Source organism: Solanum stenotomum, chromosome 2 (genome assembly GCF_019186545.1).
Source record: "Solanum stenotomum isolate F172 chromosome 2, ASM1918654v1, whole genome shotgun sequence".
NCBI classification, from domain to species: Eukaryota; Viridiplantae; Streptophyta; class Magnoliopsida; order Solanales; family Solanaceae; genus Solanum; species Solanum stenotomum.
The window spans coordinates 69,310,675-69,324,331 of record NC_064283.1 but is presented as its reverse complement, the minus strand read 5'-3'; the positions used below and the strand labels follow the sequence as shown (position 1 = coordinate 69,324,331).

Sequence of the window (13,657 nt, the reverse complement as noted above, 5' to 3'; positions counted from 1 at the left end):
TCCCTATTCGAGATACGATCTAGTTTAGTAGGCAAAACTGGTCCAATTGCCCAATTTTTCTTGTTCTGATCACTTGCTACTTGTGCCAACAAATCAAGAAACTTACCTTCAATTACATTGCTTGTATTATGGATATCACCTGATCTAATATCTACATATGGACTCTGAGAAGCTCCGCGATCTCTGATTTTATCCGTCATAATTCCATCAAGGGAAGGTAACTTTTTCAGCAATTCCTCTTCAAGTGGAACAGACATTCCAACAGACAAGCATATAATACAGTACAAAGTGAACACTGAAATGCAATTAAATATATAGGATTCCGCATTGTGCAAGGAAGAAACATCCTGAACGTTATAGGACATTAAAGAATCATGAACAACAACGACTCGTCTTGATTTTGAGGAAATATCAGATAAGAAGGAAGCAATAGGCTCGCGAAGAAGCATACAAGCATCCCATGATGGCTCAAGATGTGATGGGAATTTGCTCAATGCATTAGGATCAGGTGCAGGGGAGGTAAAATCAGGTGTTGGGATATCATAGAAATGAATTTTGGCTATGTCTGAAGGATTTAACGCGTTGGCTCGAACCTGAGCTTGAAGATTATGTGTAGCTGAGCCAACATAATAGACAGGAAGATCATATGATGAGGTGATTAAACAAGCAAGTTGAAGAAGTTGATTGAGATGGCCTTGTCCTGGAAATGGAACCATAACTATAGCTACTTCATCTTGTTTTAAGTTGCTACTACACATGGACTTGGAAAAATCGGAATTTCGTACTTCCGTCTGATCCTCCATGTCTCCTGATTGAGCTTGTGTTACGATTGATTTATAAAAATCGAAATTTCGTACTTCTGTCAGATCCTCTCTTTGAAGTCTATGAGATTTGAACTTGTAAAATTTTGAAGTTGTTTTATATTTATGAAATAATAACATTGACTTACACAAGTTGTGCTGTGAAAGCAAAAAGGACAGGCAAACAAATCCAAACCATTGAAAATTTTAGTTTATTTAATGTCTTAATCCATCTTTTTAGTCTATCTTTGCCAGCCGCTCATCCCTCAATTATTGGCCGGTTTAAACTTTGATTTTGTTACGCTCAATAAGAAGTCCGAAAAAATGGTTTGGTGTCATACTATTACAAAGTCAAGTCGTTTTGTCCAAGTTATTATATACACAAACATATAGTTAGACCTATCTATAATGGTATATTTTCTTATGGAATTGATTTTTCATGTTATATTATATTTTACCATATTATAATCAGTACGCGTTATATAAAATTATATCACTATAACGATCTTATTTATACATTAATTGATTTTGTCTTTAACTACAATGATGTTATTCTGGTTGAATTTTATATTGAAAGCACTAGCTCTGACTTTGGTATCATAAAAAGCCAAAGATAGAAATAAAATATCTAAAATATTCTGTAAAATATAGTAGTACAGTACTAGACTAGTTGTGAATTTATTAATAATATATTATAGCTTTTTAAAATTTTACTTAATGAAATATGAATATCTTTTGAGATATTAAATTTAAATATTTTATTTTCCTTTTATAACATAATGTGTTTAGTAACTATCAGTGAATATAACTCAAATCTTTTTTATATACCAACATTTTAGTAAGTTACCATTTTCATTACACATCAGGTAATCTTAATGATTATATCAACAATAATAACAAATTCAATGTAATTTCATGAGTCGTTTTTGATTAACCCTCGACGAATATCTCCTCCTTTATCCGGACTTGGAACTGACAATGTGAACGAACTCATCTACAAACTCATATAGGTGGAGTTAAATTCCATTTTAAACATATCAAATTCCATTAATATAATTTCAAGAAAAATACTAAGTAGAGATAAGATCTGCATATTTGGGAAGTGCACCATCATAATGTATGACTTGGAACCAGGGGCGAATTTAAGTTAAAAAAAATGGGTCACCTGAGCCTGTGGTCATCCGACAAAATTCGATATAACTACTTGTATAATTTGTAAAATATATCAAATAGCAACTAAATGAACCCACGGTCACAAATAATTGGATGGCTCACTGGTTTGAGTGTTTGTTTTCCACTGTGAGGTTGAGAGATCGATTCCCAATTACTACATTCCAGCAGGTTCCATTGCAAGCAAACCCATTTCTTCCTTCTTTTTCGTTCTTTCAACTGAAATCACCATTCTTAGTAACCAAACTAGCAAAATCAATTATAATATTTTAGATCTTATCTTACGTGCAATGATCAACGGTGGCTCAACACACAAGTGGTTTGAGACAAAATCAAACCAAAGCCTTACACTTTTAAGAAAAAATAATATTCTTTTTAGGGTAAAGGGATATATATACACCAGAACTATCGTAAATGGTATGCAGATACCCTTCGTTATACTTTTGGGACATTGGTGTGATCTCTGCCGTCCAAAAAATTAGAGCATATATACCCTTTATACTAACGGATATACACGTGTCATAATCTTATCCGTCGATCCGATATTTAATATATCAGATCGACGGATAAGATTGTGCCACGTGTCCCTATTTAGTCTTCCGTTAGAGTGAAGGGCATATATGCTTTAGTTTTTTTACAGCAGCGGCACCAATGTCCCAAAAATATAACAGAAGGTATTTACATACCATTTACGATAATTCGAGGATATATTTGTCCTTTTTCCCTTCTTTTTATAAAGTCTACTTTTTAAATTTCTTGAGATGCAAAATTGTATATTTTCTTATAATTGGATTCTTTTGATAATTATTTTTCAATCAATAATTCATATAACCAATGCATTTTATCTTCCTTGAGACGTAGTACTCTAGGTATATCAAATTTCTTCTAATAACTTTTTCTCTTAATAATTTTTTTTTTGCAAATGATATTTAATATTTTTCTTATGAAAAAGTTATATCTATTATTGCTAAGATAATTGAGGTCCTTCAAATTTAGAAGCCTAAAGTAGTTGCCTTTTTTTAAAGGGGCAAAGCCGTCCCTGACAATGGTGCACCCGTCTTCTTGAAATCCTAGATTCGCCTCTGCTTGGAACATGTTATCAAATGCTAAATTATCCATTTTCTCTAAAGTTAGGCCATCTCAATCAGCTTCTACATCTGTCTGTCTAATTTCTTCTTATGGTCTCATTTTTTACTATGTTGGCTTAGCCAAGTACAACCATCAGGCCAGGGTTCGAGCCAACGCCTTAAATCCTTCGGACATAGCCAAGATCCCCTTGATTTGGGACACTTGTATGCATCTTCGCGAGTCCATTGCTTCCTTCTCTAGAGACATTTTGGCTAAAGCAAGATGAGTTGTTGTCGTTCATGATTTTTTAATGTCCTATAATGTTCAGGATATCTCTTCCTTTCACACAAGCAAACATTTCAAAGGTCTGAATTTGCTCTTATCCTCTTATCTTCACACATTTTCAAAGGTTTGGATTTCCTATTCTATCCTATTACATAACTACATACTCACTCACACGCTGACACATGATTCGAGTAATTCAAAGGGATTTTGATTGAATTTGCTATAACTTGAATGAAGATGGCGTGTTTCTGCTAACCTTTTGTTCACTCTACAAACACTTCAAGAACATCTTTTATAGATGGTTAATCGAAATTTCCAAGTCTTACATGTGTTTACTTCTGTTCAGTTCTCATATAAATACAAAAGGATGAATATAGATAAGCTTGCTTCTACCATGACACAAGCTCAACTAGCAGATCACAGGGAGGATCCAACACAAGTACAAAACTCCACTTCCATGTGTAGCGATGAGAATTTACTAAACCATGAATTTAGCAAACTGAAACAAGATGAAGTAGCTATAGTTATGGTTCCATTTCCAGCTCAAGGACATCTTAACCAACTTCTCCAACTTTCATGTTTAATCTCCTCCTATGGTCTTCCTGTCTACTATGTTGGCTCGGCCACACATAATCGTCAAGCCAGGATTCGAGCCAACGCCTTAAATCCTTCAGACATAGCCAAAGTCCACTTCCATGACATCCCAACTCCTGAATTTGCCTCACCATCACCTGATTTTAATGCCTTGAGCAAATTCCCATCACATCTTCAGCCATCATGGAATGCCTCTATGCTTCTTCGCGAGCCCATTGCTTCTTTCTTACGCGATATTTCATCAAAATCAAGACGAGTCATTGTTGTTCATGATCCTTTAATGTCCTATAATGTTCACGATGTTTCTTCTTTGCCCAATGCTGAATCCTATATGTTTAATTGCATATCAGCTTTAACTTCCTACAGTTTGATAAGCTTATTTTTTGGGATGTCTGACCAACATGAAGAAGAATCGCTTAAAAAGCTACCCTCCCTTGAAGGAATTATGACAGATGAAATCAGGGACTTATCAGCTTCTCAGCAACGCTATCTAGATATTCGATCAGGTGATCTTAATAATACAAGCAGAGTAATTGAAGGCAAGTATCTTGATTTGCTGGCACAAGCAGAACTTAATATGAACAAGAAACAATGGGCAATTGGACCTATTCTGCCTACTAAATTCGATCATATCTCGAATAGGGAGAATATATGTTTGGATTGGCTTAACAAACAACCTCCAAGATCAGTACTTTATATATCTTTTGGAACAACAACTTCATTTTCCGATAGAGAAATCAATGAGCTCGCGATGGGATTAGAACAAAGCAAACAGAAGTTCATATGGGTGTTGAGAGATGCCGATAGAGGAGATATCTTTAAAGGGGAAGATAGAAGAGTTGAGCTGCCAGAAGGGTTTGAGGAGAGATTAAAAGATGTAGGCTTAGTGGTAAGAGAATGGGCACCACAACCAGAAATATTGGCTCATTCGTCTACAGGCGGGTTCATGAGTCATTGTGGATGGAATTCATGCATAGAGAGTATTACTATGGGAGTGCCTATAGCTGCTTGGCCTATGCACTCTGATCAACCAAGAAATGGTTTCTTGGTGACAGAAGTGCTAAAAATAGGCCTGATTGTGAGGGAGTGGGGGAAACGCGAGGAGTTGGTGAATGCATCCACCATTGAGAATGTTGTGAGGAAGTTGATGGCATCAGAAGAAGGAAATGTGATTAGAAAAAGAGCAGAAGAATTGGGAGAAGCTGTAAGGCAGTCCACAGAGAAAGGGGGTACTTCTCAAATAGAGTTGGATTCTTTCATCGCGCATATCACAAGATAGACTTGTTTGTGTTTTGTTTAACTAGAATTGAGTCCACCAATTGTGGATGTATGCCTTTTGTTTAATTAAGTACTTGTTTGTGTTTACTTTTGTTCAATTTATAAGCATTTCAATAACAACCTTTATGGATGATATATCACTTTCCAAGTCCATCTTCTGTTTACTTTTGTTCATTCTCATAGACTTCAGAGTCATTACCTTGAAGAAATACAAAAAAAGTTGATTATATAAGCTTTTAATGTACCATGACAAATGCTCAGTCAGGAGACAGGGAGGATACGACAGAAGAACGAAATTCTCTTTTTATTCTTCCTTGTGTAGCTGTGAGAATTTACCAAACCATGAACTTAACAAGTTGAAACAAGATGAAGTAGCTATCTACCTTTATGGGGTAGATAGGTTGTTTTCGATTGACCCTTGACAACCTTCCTCCTTTATCTGTATGTGGAACTGGCAATGTGAATGAACTCATATAGGTGGAGTTTAATTCCATATTAAGAAATCAGGTCAGGCTTAGTCAACTACAACAATCAGGTCAGGGTTCGAGCCAACGCCTTAAATCCTTCAGACATAGCCAAGATTCACTTTCATGACCTCCCAAGGATTTGGGAAATCTTGGCTTATTCGTCAACAGGCGGGTTCATGACTCACTATGGATGACATTCTTGTTTAGAGAGCATTAGTATGGGAGTGTCAATAGCAGCTTGGCCCTATGCAGTTTGACCAACCAAAAAATGGTTTTTTGTAAGGTAACATGATTAAAGTTTTGTATTTAATAATATATCATGAACACAATGTTTTATCAATTAACACGATACATATTTACAAAACACTTACATTTAAATAATATCTATTTATCTATACTATATTAAAAGCGCTTAGAAATGTTGTTTGAATTTGCCCTTTATTCAAAAGATCCTACCATATACAAAAATATTTAAAATGTTCTTAAATTAATGATATTAATGTGACATAACACTAAACTATTCATAAAAAAAAGTTAGGTAGTATTATTTATAATTACATCATATTTGTTTAATGAGGTACAAAAATGTTATTAGAAACCAATTTTAGTAGTATGGGAAAAGATGGTATTACAAAATTTAATATTCGTATTTTATAATTACACTAACTTTTCAATATATAGTGAGTATATGTTGCTGCTCACTAAGGACGGAGCTGTATTTAGGATTTCGATAAAATGGATGTACGGTTACGAAAAAATGTATTTTAAATATAAATTTGATCAATTGGACTTTTTGGTTCTTAATATGAACCATTAGATTATAAAAATTATAGGTCCAAAATATATAATAATTTTAAAACACACATTTCATTTAATTATATAAAATATTATAGTGCTAAAAATTTTAGGAACTTTTAATGTTACACACTTGAAAATTTTGAAAACTTGAAGGAAAAAACAAAAGAAAAAATAGTTGAAACACCAAAAGTGTAACTGATAACCACTTAGAGAGGTGTTACTCAAAAAGATGAGATAGATAAAAGATTTAAATTATTATTCTCACTTAGAGAGGTGCACCCACTCATCATCGTATTATTATATGATACTTTGAATGTGGCTTCACAAAATTAAATTTAAATATTTTAAAAAAAAGATAACACTACTATATATGAGAGAGGGGAACATGAGTTCACGTGAACCCACGACACCTCCTCTAGATACACCCCTGACTAAGGATATAGCCTTAGATAAGAGGGTACAAAGGTCGTGGATTGGGGTAAAATGTTAGTAGGTACAGTAAAACCTTTCTAAATTAATATAGGTGAGACCATGAAATATTATTATTTTGTAGAGATACTATTTAATCGATAAATTAATATTTATTGATTTAAAAAGTGTGTCGACACAGAAAAAATTGTTCAGGGATGAAATCTCAAAGAATCCACTTGTGGAAACGTCGTTCATGAACTTGAGGTCATGATTAAAGATCTCGGTTACTGCAATAAAATGGATGTTACATGTTCAGAGGTCCAGAGCTTAGAATAAATTATTGCTATCATTGGAAAAACAATGTTGTTGATAATGTTGAAGATGATACAATATCTTTGCAATCCATTACGAGTAAGGAAACACTTGCATCTAGAACTCTTCACAATTTTATGGCATAATTAGAAAAGACAACACCGAAATTTTTGGATGCAATAAGAAAAGTTAGAGATGAGCTTCTACTAGATTTAAATTTTAACAAAAAAAGAACAAAATATAATCACATTTCACTGAGTTTTCTCAGACATATTTGTACGTTTAAAGAATTATTAATTTATAATATTAATGGGACCATATATTTATATAGGGATCTTCAGAAAATTTTATTATCTTATTATCTTATCGAAATGAGTGATTTTTAAAATTGGCCCAAATCGGGATCAGAGAAAATTATTATCTTAGAGAGATTATTAATTAACCGAGTATTAATTTAGTGAGGTTTTACTGTAGTTGATATTTTTGCGCTTAATTTTCAACATGAGATAGTCCAAAGCACCATGCATGTATGCCGTAGTATTAGTGTTATTCATGTATGGTCGTTTGGTAGGCCGCATTAAAACAAATAGTTCATGTATTATGTATGGTATTATTTAGTACTATGTTTGGTGGGAAATTGGGTCTATGTATAACTAATCCATGGACTACTTATACCTTCTACATGGTATTATAGGATGTATTTCTAATAGGGATAAGAGTCAGAAAAATACCCAACTTTGATCGAATTTGTTGTTGCGATACTAAACTTTCATGTGGACCTATTACCTCCGTAGACTATTTAATACCGTATTTTAAACATATATATTTGTCCACGTGAACATAAAAAATAATACAAAATTATAAATAGTAATGTGTCCACGTGGGCACATATATACCTTTAAAATACACTATTAAATAGTTCAAGGGGTAAAAAATACGGTATTAAATAGTCTAGGGAGATAATAGGTCCTCATTAAAGTTTAGTATCGCAACAGCAAATCCAACCAAAGTTGAGGTATTTTTCAGATCCTTATCCCTTTCTAATACCTTCCATTTGGAGGTATTAGTAATACATGAGATATAATACCATGTGATAAGTCTATGTAAAGACAAAAATATCCCTCAAATCATTTTAATTATTTTGTTTATTTTCTTGATTTTATGTTTTATATTTGTACTAGTAAATTTATTTAAATAAATTAGCTGTTGACACCCAATTTTGGACCTCCACTATATAAATTAATCATTTCGAGCTTCTTCAATTTCAAACGATTTAAAATAATTAGTTTTATAAAATTTCAAAAAAATAAAATAAAATAATAATAATAATAATAATATTGTTTGCAAGTTATTTTAACTAGTTTTGCGAACAGTTCAAGTTTACTCATCGAAACTCAACCGCCTACCGTTCCCAAATGAATGGAGCTGTAGAGGTCGCCAATAAGAACATAAAGAAGATTTTGAGGAAAATGATTGATAATCGCGGAGGTTGGCATGAGATGTTGCCATATGCTTTGTTGGGTTACCGAACGACTGTCAGGACATCAGTTGGAGCTACTCAATATTTGCTGGTATATGGAATAGAAGTAGTCATACCTGCAGAGGTTGAAATACCTTCATTGAGAATCATCCAAGAAGCTGAATTGAGTGATGGTGAATGGGTTCGCAAGCGGGTTGACCAACTAACATTGATTGATGAGAAGAGAATGATTGTCGTTTGTCATGATCAACTTTACCGACAGAGAATGATTCGTGCTTTCCACAAGAAAGTAAGAGCTAGGATATTTGAAGTCGGTCAGCTGGTCCTTAAACGCATTTTCCCTCACCAAGCTGAGTACAAAGGGAAATTTACACCAAATTGGCAAGGACCTTATATGGTTCGCAAAGTGTTATCTGGAGGTGCTTTAGTCCTGTCAGAGATGGATGACACCAAATGGCCGAAACCAATCAACTCAGATGCTGTCAAGAGATATTATGTGTGAAGTTTCAGTTTGTATTTTCTTGTCATTCCCTGTAATCATTCTATTCGCTTGTAATTGTTTTGTTTAGAATCTATCCTTATGTAATGAACTACGTCTGACCTGAATTTTCAAGAATGAGATACGTAGGCGGCCTATGTCGGTCTCGGTCACCCCTTTATCCCCTTTTAATAGTTTTCTTTGTATCTGAACTACGTTTGACCTGAATTCTTAAGAATGAGATACGTAGGCGGTCTATATCGGCCTCTGCCGGTTTCTTTGTAATTTTCTTATTTTTGTTAATCCTCGAGAAAGGGAACTATGTTTGACCTGATTCTTGCCTCAATGGGATACGTAGGCGCCACAAGGGCTCGGTCATATCTCTCGTAAGATTTCTATTTTTTCTCTTTATGATAGAAACTAGGACAAAATTTTTGAGAGAGACTAAAAAATTCTTAAGAAGAAGATCTTTTCAACAAACTAAGACTGAAGTTACTTCGAGAACTGCAGTTGGGATAAGATTTTTGAGAAGATCTCAAATATTCCGTGATTTGCTAACCAACAGTTCGAGATAATCCAAGATAGTTAACTGGGACATAAATTTTAAGGATGGTCGCAAAATTTCAACAGGGTTTATCGGCAATTTAGAGCAACTTTGAATACTTCCCAGCAAGTAATCAGATAGATCTCGAGACATCACTGTCACGCCCCTTTTATTTTCCCTCAAAATTTATATATGTTTTGAAAGAAAACGAGTTTCTCCAATTAAAGTGACATTTTGAAAAGGGATTATTTTATTATTCAGAGTCGCCACTTGGAATTGAGTTTTCGTGTTCCAAGTCACCTTATTATTTAAACCCCTAATCAAAAGGAAATTTGACTCTTTATTTTTATTGGTCTGTGAACTAAAAATTCGGGTAAGGAATTCTGTTGACCAAGGGGAAGGTGTTAGGCACCCCTCGAGTCCCGTGGTTCTAGCACTGTCGCTTTATTGACTATATATATGACTTAAATTAATTTTTTGAATATTATATTATTAGCTTAATAAAAATGTTATTTACCCTCATTCTTTGATTTATTTCAAACCTATTTAAGACTACTTTATTCCATTAATATACGTTCATTAATTAAAAATATGTATATCACATAAATTTATTTAAACATAATAATAAAATAAAGTTAAGAGATGGATATTTATAAATCTTGTAATGTCCTGTAATTTCTTTTCTTCTCCTTTTTTTTCATGTATTTGTATTTTTTTTTATTTGTGGATAGAAAATATGTAGGTATCTAATTGCTAGAAATTAGAATTTGTATAGGATTGTATTTTTTAGTTAGATTTAGAATAGAAATAAAATTTTATGTGATTTGGAATTAGTTTTAGCAAGAAATTCTAAATAGATTAGGACTTATTTTTAGGAAGATTTTTCCTTTTTATTTATTTATTTATTTATTTTGCACGTTTTTTCCTTACTTTTTTTTTCTTTTTTTTACAATTTTTTTTTTATTAATTTATATTTTTATTATTATTTTTATTTCATTCTGTCTCTTCTTATTTTTTTTTATTTTTTATTTTTTACGTTTTTTTTTTTGACATTCTGTTTCTTCTTGTTTTTTTTTTTCCTTTACTTCTTATTTTCTCTTCTTTCTTTATCATTTTTTTTATTATTATTCTTTTATATTCACATTTGTTCTTTTTTTTTTATGCTTTCTCGCCCTTTTTTTTTATTATTTAATTTAGTTTTCCTAATTATTCATTATTTTATTTTTTACCATAAATCTCTAAATAATATTCATATATCCTTTTAATTAAAATTCGAATTAAAACGATAATCATCTTAACACTTATTATAAAGACAAATTATTTTTAATATATTAAAAAGACTAAAGCATATTCCACAAAAAAAAACTTTTTCTGAATCACTAATCAATTAAATTAAAATATTATCTTCTAATCACATCGATTAATAATCAATTTAAGTAATGAACATGCGATTAAACATATGAAATTAATATCTAATTATCACAAACAAAACACACTTATTTCTTCTTAAATTATGAAAAAAATAACATGAAAGCTAAAACAAAAAAAAACATCGAACATTGTTCAAGAAAACATTGAGAAATTCATGAGATACATGTTTTTTTTATTTTATTTTTTATTCTACAAAAAAGATTAAACATATAGTTTACATGAAAACAATTCAAAATAAAATAATATAAATAGGCTAAGGCAAGAACGCACCTTCAAATTGTTTTTGACTAAACAATGAAGAACAACGTAAAAATCTACAGATTTCCAAAGTTTAGCAAGGCTAACTTTAAGATCCACAAACTTGGAACCCCGAACAAAACCTCTTAACTCTAGACTTAATTCTCAAAAGAATAACTCACTTTTCTTCTCTTTGCTTTTGCTCTAGTTTTTTTTTTCTCTCTGTGTATGTGTGTCTGCCTGTAATCTCTCTACTGAGCGTGTTTTTATAATATTTTAGGTGTGAGTCTGGTTGAGAATTAAAGGAACGTGAAAGAGTGGAGAGTTTAGTTTGAAATCTAGTTGAGAATTTTTAGGGTTGAAATAAAGGAATAGAAATAGTAATATAATATTAACAAAACAAATAATTAAAAAAAATAAAAAATAAAAAATAAAACAAACAAAAAAAACGAGAGTAGGCAAACGTGTATTGTAAATTTTTTTTTAGAAAAGATCGTGTGCAAGAGAAAAAAAAAAGAATAAATAAAAATAAATAGAATAAAAATAAAATAAACTAGATGGGAGAAGGATTTTTAGGAAATAAGTTAAGGAAGTTGGGGATAATTATAATAAAGGGTAAGGTAATTTGAAATTTTTAGGACTCTTCTTTTCTTTTCTTTTTATTCATACATTTTTCTTCTTTTTTTTTTTTAATAATATATTCTATTATTATTATTATTATTATTATTATTATTAAACTAGATAAAAGTTGAAGAATTAAAACAAATACATCAAATTCACAACTTTTTATTTATTTATTTATTTAAACTTTAAACATAAATGAGCTTTATAATTTGTTGTAATTTACAGATTTATTTTTTTTATTTTAAATATAACCCTATAATAATATTTAAGTATTAAAATTGGGTGTAAAATCTTTATGTTTTGGTAAAAAATTAAGTGTTTACAATCACCTCCAAATGACCTTCATTAAGCTTGACGTGACGTGACATGACACTTGGCAGTGACTCTTTCCAAACATTACTTTTGAAAATCTATTTTCCTTAAAAGCTTTTCATTCATGTTCTAATTATTTTACATAAACATATTTTGTCTTATCTATCAAGACGCGGGAGATCGGAGAAATCAATCGAAGATAGCAAGACAAGGAGCAGACAACCGCAGAGATCGACACAGATCAGTTCATTTTAAACTAACAATTTTTCTATGGATGCAGGAAATATTTTATGTTGCTTATATCAAAGATTTTGGAACATGAATAACATTATTTCATTCAATTCCCAACAAAGCGAAGATCATAATGAATATTGCGACTATGTTCGGAGATGGAACAAACGAAAATCATGAAGAGAGCAATATTATTATTTTCCAGCAACTAGAGATACCTGGAAGACGTTTATCTGCATTATATTATCAGATATAATAATATTCTTACCCTGAATGTTATTTATATTGTATTTTTGAATGAGACGATACCACTACTCGGAGAGTCATTTATATCGTATTATCAAATAAGATGATACCACTACTCCGAGGGTCATTTTTATTTATATTGTTGGTTGAGACAATACCTCCATCCAAAAGATACCCAGGAGATCACATATGTTGCTCGGTGAAGCATTATCTTCATTCGGTATCAGAAAGGCATTATCAAAAGATTCATGCATTGCGGGAAAAATGTCATGCATTGCGGGAGAAATGTCATGCATAGCAGGAGGAAGAAGGGCATGCATAGAAAGAGGAAAAAGTCATGTATGACAAGAGAAAGATTCATGCATAGCAAGAGAAAGATTCGTGCATCGCGGAAAAGATGTCATGCATCGCGGGAAGAGATCCACGTATTGCGGGAGAACATTCATGCATTGCAAGAGAAAATTCATGTATCGCGAGAAAAAAGATTCATGCATTGTAAGAGAAGATTCATTGCGTGAAAAAGATTCATGCATCGAGTGAAATGAATTCATACATCGCAAGAGAAGGATTCATGCATAGCAAAAGAAGGAGTTATGCATCGCAGGAGAAAGATTTACTCATCACAGAAGAATCAACATCAACTGCATCATTTTTCTTTGCAAAGACGACATCAAGAGAACTATCAACATATTACATCAGCCTATTTTATTACTTTGACATCAAAGGAAGAGTACATTGAAGAATTATATTACAAATATGAGATACAAACTTTATTTTCTTTACGTCAAACTGGAGGAAGTTGACGTCAAACGTCCAAGGAGAACAATTAAGAGTCAGAACGGTGCAGAAGGCATCAAAGAGGATGCAGCACAACGTGGAACTTTTTCTTAG

At 32.0% G+C, this 13,657-nt stretch overlaps 2 protein-coding genes across 3 annotated transcripts in view; both read left to right on the top strand.

Moving 5' to 3' along the window:
* LOC125855511 (zeatin O-glucosyltransferase-like) overlaps nt 1-13,657 on the top strand; it is a 151,539-nt gene that overhangs the window by 9,689 nt on the left and 128,193 nt on the right. The window lies entirely within an intron of this gene.
* Nucleotides 3,204-5,339, top strand: LOC125855508 (zeatin O-glucosyltransferase-like). The gene has a single exon (XM_049535232.1). The coding sequence runs from the start codon at nt 3,622-3,624 to the stop codon at nt 5,194-5,196; it is 1,575 nt and encodes a 524-aa protein (XP_049391189.1). The 5' UTR covers nt 3,204-3,621; the 3' UTR covers nt 5,197-5,339.

What these genes read in the sequence shown, in the direction of transcription:
- LOC125855508 (XM_049535232.1), top strand. Translation starts at nt 3,622, where the DNA reads ATGGTTAATCGAAATTTCCAAGTCTTACATGTGTTTACTTCTGTTCAG.